The following is a 17,703-nucleotide window of genomic DNA, read 5'->3' as shown; positions in this document are numbered from 1 at the left end:
ATAGAACCCTCATATATACATGTGCAGTGAATAGAACCCTCATATATCCATGGTCAGTGAATAGAACCCTCATATATACATGTGCAGTGAATATAACCCTCATATATACATGGGCAGTGAATAGAACCCTCATATATACATGTGCAGTGAATAGAACCCTCATATATACATGTGCAGTGATATATATACATTTGCACTTTGATTCTATTTATTTAATCTTCACTTTTTCCTATTTTTGGATGACATTTTGGGGCTTCAGAACCAATTACAAGGTTTCCATAGAGTTCTGGTCTCAACATACAATGGTCTCAACTTACAATGGTCGTCCTGGAACCAATTAATATTGTAACTTGAGGGAGCACTGTATATATAATAACATTATTACATTATTAAATTATGCTGTGCAATTTATGTAATTCCGCATCCAATAATTCCTAAATTCTATGGAAGCCACGAATGTATTCAAGTCAATGGGATCCGTTGGGACTTGTAGAGTTTGTTGTGCCCCGACTTGTTTTGGGGCAGTTGGTCACAAAAAAAAAGGGCAGAAGGGACCCAGAATGGGACCGAGCACAATGGCAAGGTGAACCTAGTCATTTTTGATGCTCCGGCCCTGTTGGTACCGACTCTTCCCAGCACCCCTGTGGCGGTGGGTACCGGGGTAATAATTGGGGGTTAGCGCTAGCTGTTTTTTGGGGCTAAAGCTAAGCCCTGGCTTAGTAATGGACTCAGTTTATGAGACGGCTTCCACTACTATGCCTGTAAAGTAAAAAAAATTATTAAAAAAACACATTTAAAAACTTTTATTCCAAAAAACACTCCCCCACAAACCCTTGTTACAAAATGTTTTTAATAATAAAAAAAAAAAAAAACGCTGGTCATCGTAGTCCACCAAATCTGAAGTAAATAAAAAATATTTAAAAAAAAGAAAAAAAAGTGAAAAAGAAATACACACTACATTTTTATTATTGTCAGCTACAATTTTAGTTCCCTGCCCCCCACATAAATTGATCCCTGTTTAAAAATGTATAAAAAAAATTTGTTATAAAAAATATGAATTTTGTTAAATGCATTTTTTCCATTACTGCACCCTTTTTTTTTTTTTTTTTTTTTTTTTTTTTTTTTTTTGGTAACCAACAAATTTTGAAAAAACGCCAAAGGGGCGAAAAATGCAATTTCTACAGAAATGCAAAAACGCAGGACAAAAAAACAAGTACATTTCAATTTACTGTTTGCATTTTTTTGTTATATTTTTTATTTTGTATTCATTATTATTTTACTATTTTTACATTTTTTGCATTATATACTTTATTATATTTTGTTTTCATAATTAGTCTTTATTATCATTATTATTATTTTGCTTATTTTACTTTTTCTTTTTTTATCAGTCTTATTTATATTATATTGTGTTTTCTTTTCTTTTTTTCGTTACATTTTATGTTTTGTTTCCATTATATTTTTGTAGATTCTTATATTTGTCTACTGATTACTTTTATTTGACAATTGATTGTATTTTAGTTGTTTTATCTTATATTTTATTTTTCATTACTTTAATTTGACTATTATTATATTGTCTTTGTTTCTAGTGAATTTCCCTTTACCAGTTTATCTCCCTTATATAAATGTAATATCACTTGTTTACCTCTTTATGAGGTTCTGCCCAGATATCAATGCTTGGGAAATTGTAACCTTTAGCAAATTGACATTTAATTGTTTTATGGTTTTCTGGATAAACGCAGCAGCTGTCGGGCACAGGGAAGTGTTCAGACTAGTGTGTGGGCTGGAGCAGGCGGGACATGAAGAGACTACAAAGGAGACATTGTCACTATCTCAGAGATAACCTGTGTACAAGGATCAGACACCTCCACAGGACTAATGGCTGTCATTACATTGTAACGAAGAGTCAGCTCTGTGCACAAGAGACTAATGGTGAGAAGCTGAGGGCAGGAACCTGTGGGGGAAAGACAGAAAGAGACTGGGAGAGAGGGACACAACAGGGACACAACAGGGACACAACAGGGACACAACAGGGACACAATAGGGACACAACAGGGACACAATAGGGACACAATAGGGACACAACAGGGACACAACAGGGACACAACAGGGACACAATAGGGACACAACAGGGACACAATAGGGACACAATAGGGACACAACAGGGACACAACAGGGACACAACAGGGACACAATAGGGACACAACAGGGACACAACAGGGACACAATAGGGACACAACAGGGACACAACAGGGACACAACAGGGACACAATAGGGACACAACAGGGACCAGCACAAATATTATTACTCTATAGACTGTAAATATTGTGATATGGAGACAGGTATGAAGTATAATGTATCCAGACTAAATACACAGTAATAATGTGACATTATAATAACAACCACTTACTGGACCAACAAGAAAGAAAGATATAGATAGATAGATAGATAGATAGATATGAGATAGATAGATAGATAGATAGATATGAGAGAGATAGATATGAGATAGATAGATAGATAGATAGATATGAGAGAGATAGATATGAGATAGATAGATAGATAGATAGATGGATATGAGATAGATAGATATGAGATATATAGTTAGATAGATAGAAATAAGATAGATAGATAAATAGATAGATAGATAGATATGAGATAGATAGATATATAGATAGATATGAGATAGATAGATAGATAAATATGAGATAGATAGATGATAGATAGATAGATAGATAGATATGAGATAGATAGATAGATATGAGATAGATAGATAGATATGAGATAGATAGATATGAGATAGATAGATAGATATGAGATAGATAGATAGATAGATGAGATAGATAGATATGAGATAGATAGATTAGATATATATGAGATAGATAGATAGATAGATATGAGATATATAGATAGATATGAGATAGATAGATAGATAGATAGATATGAGATAGATAGATAGATAGATAGATAGATATGAGATAGATAGATAGATATGAGGTAGATAGATAGATATATATGAGATAGATATGAGATAGATAGATAGATCTGAGATAGATAGATAGATATGAGATAGATAGATAGATATGAAATAGATAAATAGATAGATCTGAGATAGATAGATAGATATGAGATAGATAGATAGATATGAGATAGATAGATAGATAGATAGATATGAAATAGATAAATAGATAGTTTTGAAATAGATAGAGATAGATGGATCTATAGATCGATAAACAAGTAATAGTTCTAGCCATATTCTAAATATTTGTGGATAATTAATTGTGGATAATTCTGTAGATACCAGGTACAATATATATATATATATATATATATATATATATATATATATATATAAAAGGTGATTACAGGTATACACATACATTGCCACATATCCTCCCATATAGTGAGGTCATTATTATTATACATATTATATACATTGTAATGTTCTCATACTCCTCCTCCCCACACATTACTACATGTTACATCCGCACTTCGTTCCATGTTTGCTTTATTACCACACACACACATATATATATATATATTTTATTATTATTATTATTATTTATGTCTTTATTTAGTTTCACGATTTCTTTATAGTCTCCGCAGATTTACGGTGGAATTTTGGGGGAAAAAATTGGGAAAATCTGAAAGGAATCCGCAGCAGTTCAGCCCCATGTGAATAAACCTTAGAATTATTTCTATTCCAGTTTTTGTGCCGAAATTCCATTGACCAATAGAGGATCGGAGACCATCACCTGAGCTATGACTACTCCCATCAGACACTGCACTACTCCCCTGATTATACATTAACCTCCTATATACATTGTTTTCTGGTGATCTCTGTGTAAAGTACGAGCTCTTATCTCCAGCCGCCCACTGACTGTGATATCTACTGATTATACATCAGTGGTCTCCAAACAGTGTGCCTCCAGCTGTTGCAAAACTACAACTCCCAGCATGCCCAGACAGCCGAAGGCTGTCTGGGCATGCTGGAAGTTGTAGTTTTGCAACAGCTGGAGACACAATGGTGGGCTGTCCAGGCATGTTGGGAGTTGTAGTTTTGCAGCAGCTGGAGGCACAATATTGGGCTGTCCAGGCATGTTGGGAGTTGTAGTTTTGCAACAGCTGGAGACACAATGGTGGGCTGTCCAGGCATGTTGGGAGTTGTAGTTTTGCAGCAGCTGGAGGCACAATATTGGGCTGTCCAGGCATGTTGGGAGTTGTAGTTTTGCAGCAGCTGGAGGCACAATATTGGGCTGTCCAGGCATGTTGGGACTTGTAGTTTTGCAACAGCTGGAGACACAATGGTGGGCTGTCCAGGCATGTTGGGAGTTGTAGTTTTGCAGCAGCTGGAGGCACAATATTGGGCTGTCCAGGCATGCTGGGAGTTGTAGTCTTGTGACAGCTGGAGACACAATGGTGGGCTGTCCAGGCATGTTGGGAGTTATAGTTTTGCAGCAGCTGGAGGCACAATATTGGGCTGTCCAGGGATGCTGGGATTTGTAGTCTTGTGACAGCTGGAGAAACAATGGTGCGCTGTCCAGGCATGCTGGGAGTTGTAGTCTTGTGACAGCTGGAGAAACAATGGTGGGCTGTCCAGGTATGCTGGGAGTTGTAGTTTTGAGACAGCTGGGTGCACACTGTTTGGGAAAACACTGTCCTATCCTGGGCACAGGAAGGGTTAACATGGCTGTTCCACCACCTTCTGCAGAGATCTGCCCCGGTCTTATCTACAGGGGAGGGTTTGTTACAATGGGAGGCTAATCAGCTCATTAGGAGATTGTCCTGCTGCCGCTTATTGAAGTGGGAGGGGGGAAGGGGGGGGGGGGCTGAGGTAATTGTCTGACAACCAATCAGAAGAGGGCCCCGGGCCCCAGGGGCCAAGACTGAGGCTGGGAGAGCAGCGGGGACTCAGCGCAAAACTCAAGTGCAACTAACTAAGAACTTTGCGGAGTTGGTTCATTTTGTTTCCATCAGCAAGAAACAAAAGAAACAGAAGAGAAAGAAAAAGAAGAGGAGGAAAAAGAGGAGGAAGAAGAGGAGGAAGAAGAGGAGGAAAAAGAGGAGGAAGAAGAGGAGGAAGAAGAGGAGGAAGAAGAGGAGGAAAAAGAGGAGGAAGAAGAGGAGGAAGAAGAGGAGGAAGAAGAGGAGGAAAAAGAGGAGGAAGAAGAGGAAGAAGAGGAGGAAAAAGAGGAAGAAGAGGAGGAAGAAGAGGAGGAAGAAGAGGAGGAAGAAGAGGAGGAAGAAGAGGAGGAAGAAGAGGAGGAAGAACAAGAAGAGAAGGAAAAAGAGGAGGAGGAAGAAGAAGAAAAGGAAGGAAGGGGAAGAAGTTCCATCCACATCTGTGCAGGCTGAAGATGTGCTGAATGTATCTGCTGAAATCATTGCTAAGGACCTGAAAGAAACCAAAGAGCTTACAGTTAGTTACCCCGAACACTAAGTGACCTCCAGAGCATCGAGCCCTGGTGAAGAAGACAAGGGACTACTACCCCATCCTCCTCTTTGTAGGTCCAGTATATACCAGGTGTTTGCCTGCAGAGAACCACAGATCTTGCAATTAAATTTCCGTAATTACTAAGCGACCTCCAGAAGAAAGTCTAAGGACTACCACCCCATCCCTAAGGACTACCACCCCCATCCCTAAGGACTACCACCCCATCCCTAAGGACTACCACCCCATCCCTAAGGACTACCACCCCCATCCCTAAGGACTACCACCCCCATCCCTAAGGACTACCACCCCATCCCTAAGGACTACCACCCCCATCCCTAAGGACTACCACCCCCATCCCTAAGGACTACCACCCCCATCCCTAAGGACTACCACCCCAATCCCTAAGGACTACCACCCCAATCCCTAAGGACTACCACCCCATCCCTAAGGACTACCACCCCATCCTTAAGGACTACCACCCCATCCCTAAGGACCACCACCCCATCCCTAAGGACTACCACCCCATCCTTAAGGACTACCACCCCATCCCTAAGGACTACCACCCCATCCTTAAGGACTACCACCCCATCCCTAAGGACTACCACCCCATCCCTAAGGACTACCACCCCATCCTTAAGGACTACCACCCCATCCCTAAGGACCACCACCCCATCCCTAAGGACTACAATTCCATCCTCCTTACTGTATTACAAGGATCCATCAGCTGTCACCGAACCATAGAGCTTGCGATCAAACCCCCTCCTCATCCTGCTCACTGCCCCACCAGGACCACCAGACAGATCACAATCCACCATCCATATTCATGGAATGACCTTTACAGCTCCAGGACACCTAATACCCCATCATCCACCTCCTCTGACCCCCAAGATGCCTTGTTACCCCCGGGCCTGAGCAGTCTGCAGGGAGCCCAGAGCTTGCACTTAGTTTTCTCTACTCACCACAGAAGTCCCCACAGAGACAAGTCCTGTCCTGATCCACAATGCAGAAAGTCATGGAAAACTCACAGAAGTTTCGAATTGATGCCCTCCTGGCTGAAGAGCGCCCCCGTGTGGCCCCAGCTCAGGGCAGAGAGCCGTGTCTAGCGCAATCTGCCCACCTATCGCCACTTTACCCTAAGACTGGTTTCCTGCCGCTGCACGGACTGTACCCCGCACCCCTCTACCACATGCCCCCCATGGGCACCGTGCACCACCACTTCCCATACAGCAGCTTCTCAGGGGTCCCAGGACCGGAGCAGATAAAAGCCTCCCTGCCCCTGGAGCACTGGCTGAGGGCCGGACTACTCCTGCACAGGGGACCCGAACTGCACGGTAAGTGCCTGGGGTATCAGGGATGATGGGGGGTGTAGTACATAGGAGAGGGGTCTGTGGGTACAATCAGCAAGTACTGTAAATAAATACAGAATAATTTAGTATAATCTTATACTCAATCTATCTATCTCATATCTATCTATCTATCTATCTATCTATCTATCTATCTCATATGTATCTCATATCTATCTATCTCATATCTATCTATCTATATCTATCTCATATCTATCTATCTATCTCATATCTATCTATCTCATATCTATCTATCTCATATCTATCTATCTATCTATCTATCTATCTCATATCTATCTATCTCATATATATCTATCTCATATCTATCTATCTATCTATTTTATATCTATCTATCTCATATCTATCTATCTATCTATCTATCTCATATCTATCTATCTCATATCTATTTCATATCTATCTATCTCATATCTATCTATATATCTATCTCATATCTATCTATCTATTTCATATCTATCTATCTATCTATCTATCTCATATCTATCTCATATCTATCTATCTATCTATCTATCTCATATCTATCTATCTATCTCATATCTATCTATCTATATCATATCTATCTATCTATCTCATATCTATCTATCTCATATCCATCTCATATCTATCCATCTCATATCTATCCATCTCATATCTATCTCATATCTATCTATCTCATATCTATCTATCTATCTATCTATCTATCTCATATCTATCTCATATCTATCTATCTATCTATCTATCTATCTATCTATCTATCTCATATCTATCTCATATCTATCTATCTATGTATCTCATATCTATCTATCTCATATCTATCTTTTTATCTCTTATCTATCTTTCTATCTCTTATCTATCTATCTATCTCTTATCTATCTATCTCATATCTATCTATCTCATATCTATCTATCTCATATCTATCTATCTATCTATCTCATATTTATCTATCTATCTATCTATCTATCTCATATCTATCTCATATCTATCTATCTCATATCTATCTATCTATCTATCTATCTATCTATCTATCTATCTCATATCTATCTATCTATCTCATATCTATCTATCTATCTCATATTTATCTATCTATCTATCTATCTCATATCTATCTCATATCTATCTATCTATCTCCCCTCCCCATAGCAGGGCACCATGCCATCTTTAGATAAAATTAGGTAAAATTCTCTTCCAGACTCATTTTTATTATTATTATTGTTATTATTGTTATTGTTATTGTTATTATTATTATTATTATTGTTATTATTATTATTATTATTATTATTGTTATTATTATTATTATTGTTATTATTATTATTGTTATTATTATTATTGTTATTATTATTGTTGTTATTGTTATTATTATTATTATTGTTATTATTATTGTTATTATTATTATTATTACTATTATTATTATTACTATTATTATTATTGTTATTATTATTATTGTTATTATTATTATTATTGTTATTATTATTATTATTATTATTATTGTAGCATTAGAAGAGGAAACAATCCTTAGGAATGTCCCAGTGCTCAGTGTAAATATTCAGTGATGTAATTTTTGCTACTTAATAGGAAGATCACATAGAAAGACTAAGATCCCAATAATGAATAATGCCCCTGGGGACTGTGTACAGGTGGGTCTGTGCCCCTGGGGACTGTGTACAGGTGGGTCTGTGCCCCTGGGGACTGTATACAGGTGGGTCTGTGCCCCTGGGGACTGTGTACAGGTGGGTCTGTGCCCCTGGGGACTGTGTACAGGTGGGTCTGTGCCCCTGGGGACTGTGTACAGGTGGGTCTGTGCCCCTGAGGACTGTGTACAGGTGGGTCTGTGCCCCAGGGGACTGTGTACAGGTGGGTCTGTGCCCCTGGGGACTGTGTACAAGTAGGTCTGTGCCCCTGGGGACTGTGTACAGGTGGGTCTGTGCCCCTAATGACTGTGTACAAGTAGGTCTGTGCCCCAGGGGACTGTGTACAGGTGGGTCTGTGCCCCTAATGACTGTGTACAAGTAGGTCTGTGCCCCAGGGGACTGTGTACAGGTGGGTCTGTGCCCCTGGGGACTGTGTACAGGTGGGTCTGTGCCCCTGGGGACTGTGTACAGGTGGGTCTGTGCCCCTGGGGACTGTGTACAGGTGGGTCTGTGCCCCTGGGGACTGTGTACAGGTGGGTCTGTGCCCCTAATGACTGTGTACAAGTAGGTCTGTGCCCCAGGGGACTGTGTACAGGTGGGTCTGTGCCCCTGGGGACTGTGTACAGGTGGGTCTGTGCCCCTAATGACTGTGTACAAGTAGGTCTGTGCCCCAGGGGACTGTGTACAGGTGGGTTTGTGCCCCTGGGGACTGTGTACAGGTGGGTCTGTGCCCCTGGGGACCGTGTACAGGTGGGTCTGTGCCTCTGGGGACTGTGTACAGGTGGGTCTGTGCCCCTGGGGACTGTGTACAGGGGGGTCCGTGCCCCTTGGGACTGTGTACAGGTGGGTCTGTGCCCCTGGGGACCCTGTGCCCCTTGGGACTGTGTACAGGTGGGTCTGTGCCCCTTTGGACTGTGTACAGGTGGGTCTGTGCCCCTGGGGGCTGTGTACAGGTGGGTCTGTGCCCCTGGGGGCTGTGTACAGGTGGGTCTGTGCCCCTGGGGACTGTGTACAGGTGGGTCTGTGCCCCTGAGGACTGTGTACGAGTGGGTCTGTGCCCGTAATGACTGTGTACAAGTAGGTCTGTGCCCCAGGGGACTGCATACAGGTAGGTCTGTGCTCCTGAAGACTGCATACAGGTGGGTCTGTGCCCCTGGGGACTGTGTACAGGTGGGTCTGTGCCTCTGGGGACTGTGTACAGGTGGGTCTGTGCCCCTGGGGACTGTGTACAGGGGAGTCTGTGCCCAAGGGGACTGTGTACAGGTGGGTCTGTGCCCCTGGGGACCCTGTGCCCCTTGGGACTGTGTACAGGTGGGTCTGTGCCCCTAATGACTGTGTACAGGTGGGTCTGTGCCCCTGGGGGCTGTGTACAGGTGGGTCTGTGCCCCTGGGGACTGTGTACAGGTGGGTCTGTGCCCCTGGGGACCGTGTACAGGTGGGTCTGTGCCTCTGGGGACTGTGTACAGGTGGGTCTGTGCCCCTGGGGACTGTGTACAGGGGGGTCCGTGCCCCTTGGGACTGTGTACAGGTGGGTCTGTGCCCCTGGGGACCCTGTGCCCCTTGGGACTGTGTACAGGTGGGTCTGTGCCCCTTTGGACTGTGTACAGGTGGGTCTGTGCCCCTGGGGGCTGTGTACAGGTGGGTCTGTGCCCCTGGGGGCTGTGTACAGGTGGGTCTGTGCCCCTGGGGACTGTGTACAGGTGGGTCTGTGCCCCTGAGGACTGTGTACGAGTGGGTCTGTGCCCGTAATGACTGTGTACAAGTAGGTCTGTGCCCCAGGGGACTGCATACAGGTAGGTCTGTGCTCCTGAAGACTGCATACAGGTGGGTCTGTGCCCCTGGGGACTGTGTACAGGTGGGTCTGTGCCTCTGGGGACTGTGTACAGGTGGGTCTGTGCCCCTGGGGACTGTGTACAGGGGAGTCTGTGCCCAAGGGGACTGTGTACAGGTGGGTCTGTGCCCCTGGGGACCCTGTGCCCCTTGGGACTGTGTACAGGTGGGTCTGTGCCCCTAATGACTGTGTACAGGTGGGTCTGTGCCCCTGGGGGCTGTGTACAGGTGGGTCTGTGCCCCTGGGGACTGTGTACAGGTGGGTCTGTGCCCCTGAGGACTGTGTACAGGTAGGTCTGTGCTCCTGAAGACTGCATACAGGTCTGTGCCCTAATGACTGTGTGCAAGTAGGTCTGTGCCCCTGGGGACCGTGGCCTGCACAGTGCCATTAGGATGCTGTCCAGGATTTATCCCTCTTCCCAGTTGATGGGTCCCCGGGGAGCGGACACTGAGCGCCTCTTGTTCCTCAGTGAAAATCAATTGGAGTAAATGTCAGCAGTGGATGTGGGAGTCCCTGAGGAGGTCACAGAGGGAGCAGAGGTCACAGAGCATTGTCTGTAGCATTAGCCCCTGTATACAAAGGAATTCCTGCCACAGCACTGCCCAGACAAGTATCCTATAGCCACCTCATAACTGGGCTTATATACTGCCCCTCCTGTATACCCATCTGGCACCTTAAACTCTACTTTTAGGGGTTATACCGAAACCTATTTACACCTGGAATCTACACTCTGCATCCTAGGCTGATAATGACATCTTTCTGTACCAGTGTTTTCCAAACAGTGTGCCTCCAGCTGTTGCAAAACTACAACTCCCAGCATGTCCGGACAGCCAACGGCTGTCCGGGCATGCTGGAAGTTGTAGGTTTTGCAACAGCTGGAGACACACTGTTTGGAAAACACTGCCCTAAACCCATATGGCAACCTTTTCTCTGCATCTTGGGCTGACACTGGCATCTCCTTATACCCACCCTCCACTACCCCTGGGCACTAGAGGGGCTTTATTGTAAAAAAATAAAAAACACAATGGCGCCCCCCATTGGTGCTAGTTCATTATAGCACATCATCTCACCATCCTGGGACATTACCTTTTGCCCCTTGACCCTCAGCACATGCCAGGTCCTATAGTCCCTAGGGCAGTGGTCTTCAACCTGCGGACCTCCAGATGTTGCAAAACTACAACTCCCAGCATGCCCGGACAGTCGTTGGCTGTCCGGGCATGCTGGGAGTTGTAGTTTTGCAACATCTGGGGGTCCGCAGGTTGGAGACCACTGCCCTAGGGCAGTGTTCCCCAATTTGTTGCTCTCAATCTGTTACAAAACTACAACTCCCATCATACTCCTCCCATAACAATGGGAGTTGTAGTTTTGCAACAGCTGGAGAACCACAGGTTGGAGAACACTGTTTTAAAGCAATAGTCCCCAACCCGTTGTTTTCCAGAAGGCCGTCAGAGCATGATGGGAGTTGTAGTTCTGCAACAGTTGAAGATTCACAGATTAGAGAACGCTTCTTTGAAGCATAAGGGTACGTTCACACGCGCTGATTTTTTAGCGGCTGTCCGCTGCAGGTTTTCCGCAGCAGAATTTACGCTGCAGAAAATCCGCCACAGTCCCTACTGACTTCAATGGGGCTTGCGGCGGATTTTCCGCAGAGTACATTCGGCTGCGGACAGCTGAGAAGAGCCTGCCCACTTTCAAATACGCAGCGGAAAACCCGTAAAAAAATCTGTGCATGTGAACATACCCTTAGTCTCCATTCCATAGTTCTCCAGAAGGCTGTTGGGAGTTGTAGTTCTTCAACGGTTGAATAAGACTCTCCTAAGGCATGGGCCTCCTAGCAGCTACATAGGCCACCTCCATGTACACAGGCTCTTGAGCATGGAAGCAGTACAGACCGGCTCTAATTACAGCCTAAATGTTGTCAGGGTATGCTGGGAGTTGTAGTTCTCCGAGCACTAAAAAGTTGAAAACCAGCAATTGATGTCCTATATCTTGTACTCGGCTGACGGTATATATCAGTGGTCTCCAAACTGTGGACCACCAGCTTTTGCAAAAGTACAACTCCCAGCATGCCCGGACAGCCAACGGCTGTCCGGGCATGCTGGGAGTTGTACTTTTGCAACGTCCGTTTGGAGACCACTGGTGTGTTTTGCTTTATGGCGCTGTTCAGATTACAGTCTGTTAAGGGCACAGAGCCATCACTTTTGATAAGCGAGACATCAGGAAATGATAACATTGTCCGCCGCAGATTCCAGGGATGATTTATACGACTGATAAGATAATGAAAAACCTTTATTCCGGGCCGTATATCACCGCGGGCAAGTGCATAGGTCAGGGGACAAAGCCCCCTAAGGCCGGGTTCACGCCACGTTTTTGCAATACAGTTCCTGTATCAGGTTTTTGATAAAAAAAAAAATAATAATGGATTCCTCAAAACCGGACTAAACTGAATGAAAACGTGTGTCCAAATTTTTATCTGTATACGGTTTGAAAAATGATGTCCGGTTGCATCCGTTTTTTAAGAAAAAAAACTTATACGTTTTTAACTTTTCACTCCATTATGAATAAAGTTTCACTTGTTTGATTGAAATTCCCCCCCAAAAAAAAAACTGAGCAAAGCCAAAAACCGTATGGTGAAAACCGGATAGAACCGTACGCACATGCAGTTCTGTACGGTTCCCATTGACTCCCATATTTTAAAAAAAACGTATACGGTTTGAAAAATGATGTCCGCTTGCATCCGATTTTAAAGAAAAAACTGTATACGTTTTTAACTTTTCACTCCATTATGAATAAAGTTTCACTTGTTTGATTTAAATTCCAAGGAAAAAAAAACTGTGCAAAGTCAAAAACCGTATGGTGAAAACTGGATGGAACCGTGGGCACATACAGTTTTGTACCATACAGTTTTGTACCCATAGCAAACATATGCCGCTCTGGACAGTTCCTGACACGGACAGAGAGCACTGTGCTCAGACAGAAAAGAACTACACAACTTCCTGTGGAGCATACATCAACTGATAAGTACTGGAAGGATTAAGATTTTTATATAGAATTAATTTACAAATCTGTTTAACTTTCTGGCACCAGAGGTTTCAATAAATGGAACTGTCCAGAGCAGCATATGTTTTCTATGGGGATTTTCTCCTGCTCTGGACAGTTCTTAAAATGGACAGAGATGTCAGCAGAGAGCACTGTGCTGGTGATGTCAGCAGAGAGCTCTGTGTTCCAAAAAGAAAAAACATTTCCTCTGTAGTATTCAGCAGCTAATAAGTACTGGAAGGATTAAGATTTTTAATAGAAGTAATTCACAAATCTGTTTAACTTTCTGGCACCAGTTGATTAAAAAACAAACAAGAAAAAAAACAAACAGGTTTCCACCGGAGTACCCTTTTAATACTCGATATCCCTGGTGGTTAGGGGGTTTACAGAAAATAAAATCTTGGACCAATGTAGTGTGAACCTTATGTCCCGTTCCGGTGGACTTTCCTCTCCGCCTTTATGTATTTCCAATAATACACCACCAGGGACTTGTCAGCGTGAGTATTATAGTAATATTTTGTATACCCTCTATCATGAACCCGACTCAGGTGGGGCTAGTGTATCTAAGCCTATTATGGTACTCCATCTCCTATCACAGTGTTTCCCAACCAGGGTGCCTCCAGCTGTTGCAAAACTACAACTCCCAGCATGCCCGGACAGCCTTTGGCTGTCCGGGCATGCTGGGAGTTGAAGTTTTGCAACAGCTGGAGGCACCCTGATTGGGAAACACTGCGCTATATGGGGTAACTCTGCTTGTTTTGTGGTGCTGAAATAGTTGTCATTTATATCCATGGTGCCCTAGGGCGGTGGTTATAGGGTTTTTAGTATCTATGGTAGTATAACTCTTAAATGGTGTTCCAGGATGGGGGTTATGGGTTAAAGGGGTCCTCCGGTGGAAAACTTTTATTTAATCAACTGGTGCCAGAAAGTAAAACAGATTTGTAAATTACTTCTATTAAAAAATCTTAAAGGGGTATTCCAGGCAAAAACCTTTTTATATATATCAACTGGCTCCAGAAAGTTAAACAGATTTGTAAATGACTTCTATTAAAAAATCTTAATCCTTCCAATAGTTATTAGCTTCTGAAGTTTTCTGTCTAACTGCTCAATGATGATGTCACGTCCCGGGAGCTGTGCATGATGGGAAAATTTCCCCATAGGAACTGCACAGCTCCCGAGACGTGAGTCATCAGAGAGCAGTTAGACAGAAAACAACAACTCAACTTCCGAAACTAATAACTATTGGAAGGATTAAGATAATTCACAAATCTGTTTAACTTTCGGGCACCAGTTGATTTAAAAAAAAAAAAAGGTTTCCACCGGAGTACCCCTTTAATACTCGATATCCCTGGTGGTTAGGGGGTTTACAGAAAATAAAATCTTGGACCAATGTAGTGTGAACCTTATGTCCCGTTCCGGTGGACTTTCCTCTCCGCCTATATGTATTTCCAACAATACACCACACTTGTCAGTGTGAGTATTATAGTAATATTTTGTACACCCTCTATCATGAATCCAACTCAGGTAGTGTATCTAAGCCTATTATGGTACTCCATCTCCTATCACAGTTTTTCCCAACCAGGGTGCCTCCAGCTGTTGCAAAACTACAACTCCCAGCATGCCTGGACAGCCTTTGGCTGTCCGGGCATGCTGGGAGTTGTAGTTTAGCAACAGCTGGAGGCACCCTGATTGGGAAACACTGCGCTATCATGTAATACTATAGGTATAATATACAGGGGCCCCAGTCTGTAGTATGTAGGCATTATATGTGACCTTGGATTGGTATATATATATATATATATATATATATATATATATATATACGCCCACTTCATCAGTTCTCTCATTCTGCCCTCAATGAGGGGGCGGAGGGTAATCATCAGATTTGGACATCGTTCTCTTTATTGTCCGGTATGGCGGGGGCTGGGGTCAGGGTTATAGCACCATTATTATTTAGAGCCCCTGAGATGTAATAAGACAAAGAGAGAGGAGTTTACAGCTTGTCATCTCCAGCACAAAGCAGCCACTTAACACCACAATTTATGGCCGCCAAACCCGCCGCGTCCTCATTTATGGGAATGTCCTTGGGAAACAAACAGATCTGTGGAGTCGGGGTGCAATGCAGGGTAGATGCAGGGCAGATGTTATGGCCCAAGTGGCAGATGGTATTGACACCTTCTTGTTGTGACGCCAGGGCATGGTTAAGCCTTAACCACCCAAATGTATACCGCTGATCCTGGGTTAGGCACGGGGGCAATGAAGACACCGACTCCAGATGAAGGATAACGGCAGCTTTACTGAGGCAAGACAGGTGATATAGTCTTTGCAGTACAGCCAAATATCCCAGGGAGGTCACCAGTGACACAGGGGGACCTCGCAGGCTTGCTGAGACTTTCAGTAGTTAGACTGACTTTAGTTCAGTTTAGTTCAATACGATGACTTGACTTACTGATGACCGGCTTGTGGCTGCAGGACTTTTGGCTTGAGGCCTCCAATGCTCTGGACACAGACACTGAGATGACTGCACTGGACCTCAGCAAGAAAGAAAGAGATTGCAGCCCCTCCCCTGGTTATATAGGGGGGCTGTGCAAGGAGCCCCTAGGTTACTTGGGGGGTCACCTGGTCACTAGTGCCTCCTGAGTAACAACCATGTGGTACAAACTTTAAAGAAACAGTACACTTTTATTATACATTATGGTAATACTATAAGGGGGACCCTGGGGATATGCAGTATGGGGCCACACCATCCCATAATGGGACACTACAAACTCCCCCACTTTAACAAAGTCACCCTCGATGCCCAGTCCTGGAGGGCGGAGGAGCAAAATGACCACAGGGGTCACATGCAGTCCTGGGGCATTACACACAACATCCATATCCAGGCTGAACTTGCTTGAACTGGTAGATGTAAAGAGTCCTTGTATATGAAATGTCCATACATGCTCCAAACTTATAAAGACTACTGAAGAATATGACATTCTATATGACTACAATATTATACATATGACTATGAAATTAAGTTTAACTTTAGAAACACTTGGGATGGATTGGGTTGCCGGAGGCTTTTTGCCCAATGCCTTGGCTACTGGGGTCCCTTGGCATAACACACATCTCCCTAGAACACTAGATATATAGATTAGACTAGACATTTTTAGAGTAACATCTGTTAAGCCAATGTATCCAAGCCTTTCCTGTGTGATACTTCTGTTAACGCAGTGTATTTAAGCCTGTGATGAATTATTCAGACTGTTAAACCTGTGCACATAGGCATAATGGGGGAGACCTATCAAAAGCTGAGTAGAAGAAGAGCGGTGCAGTTACCCATAGCAACCAATCAGATCGCTGCTTTTATTTGTCAAAGGCCCATTTTAAAAGAAGCTATCTGATTGGTTGCTATGGGTTACTGCACCGCTCTTCCTCTGCACCGGTTTTGATAATTCGCCCCCATTGTGTGTGATACGTCTCCTGAGCTGCTGTTTTTGAGCCTATCATGTATTTTCTGCTGAGCCTGTGTATCTAAGCCTATCACGTGTGATACGGTATGGGGAGGCGCACATGTTGTAAATTATATAGGTGATAATAAGCTGCCGTCTTATCGTTGGCTCAGTGATTAAATCTCCATTACTAGCGGCTGATAAGAGCCTCTGCTATCTGGATACAAAGTTCTCGCTTTTCGCCGTGTACCCGGCAGCTGTCATGTCCGCGGTGACAAATTAACTTCTATAATTCTAATCAAACAGAAATCTCAGGTCCCTCTTATTACTGCCGGGAGGGCGGAAGACGCGGAGTCCTCCCATAGGATGAGACCTAGGCCGCTGCTTAGATCCAGTGATTGCTCAGGACAAACATCTCCTTGTGTTACGGGGATGTGTACGCAGTCACCTCCGGCACACGACATCATTTATATCCAATATTACACCTACAGCCATTTCTAGGGGTATACATAGAAGAGGGAAGCCCATATTACAGAACAAACTGGGTACCCCTTTATAGAGATGATTACTGCCCCCAGTATCTTAGGGTACCCCTTTATGAAGGTGGATGCTACCCCCCAGAACCTAAGGGGTACCTTTTTTTATGGAGATGGGAGCTGCCCTCAAGAACCTGATGGATACCCCTTTATGGAGATGGGTGCTGCCCCCAGAGCCAGAGGAGTACCACTTTATGGATATGAGTGTTGCCCCTCAGAACCTAAGGGGAACCCCTTTATAGAGATGGGTACTGCCCCCAGAATCTGAGAGTACCCCCTTATGGAGATGGGTGCTGTCCCCAGAATCTGAGGGTACCCCTTTATGGAGATGGATGCGGTCCCCAGAATCTGAGGGTACCCCTTTATAGAGATGGGTACTGCCCCAGAATCTGAGAGTACCCCTTTATGGAGATGGGTGCTGTCCCCAGAATCTGAGGGTACCTCTTAATAGAGATGGGTGCTGTCCC

General features: G+C 43.9%; 1 protein-coding gene across 3 annotated transcripts in view; it reads left to right on the top strand.

Moving 5' to 3' along the window:
* Nucleotides 1–1,655: 1,655 nt before the first annotated feature.
* LOC130284385 (motor neuron and pancreas homeobox protein 1-like) overlaps nt 1,656–17,703 on the top strand; it is a 32,916-nt gene continuing 16,868 nt past the window's right edge. Inside the window, exon 1 of one of the 3 annotated variants that reach the window (XM_056534677.1) lies at nt 1,656–1,929. In XM_056534677.1, coding sequence (XP_056390652.1) covers nt 1,797–1,929 — 133 coding nt within the window. In that variant the 5' untranslated portion in view covers nt 1,656–1,796. Of the gene's footprint in view, nt 1,930–6,124; nt 6,760–13,554; nt 13,764–17,703 lie in introns of those variants that run through there. The other 2 variants (XM_056534676.1, XM_056534678.1) reach the window with 2 other exon arrangements.

This window comes from Hyla sarda, chromosome 8, assembly GCF_029499605.1.
Source record: "Hyla sarda isolate aHylSar1 chromosome 8, aHylSar1.hap1, whole genome shotgun sequence".
Classification (NCBI taxonomy): Eukaryota; Metazoa; Chordata; class Amphibia; order Anura; family Hylidae; genus Hyla; species Hyla sarda.
Note: the sequence above shows the minus strand (reverse complement) of the source record. Positions and strands in the feature narration are given on the sequence as shown.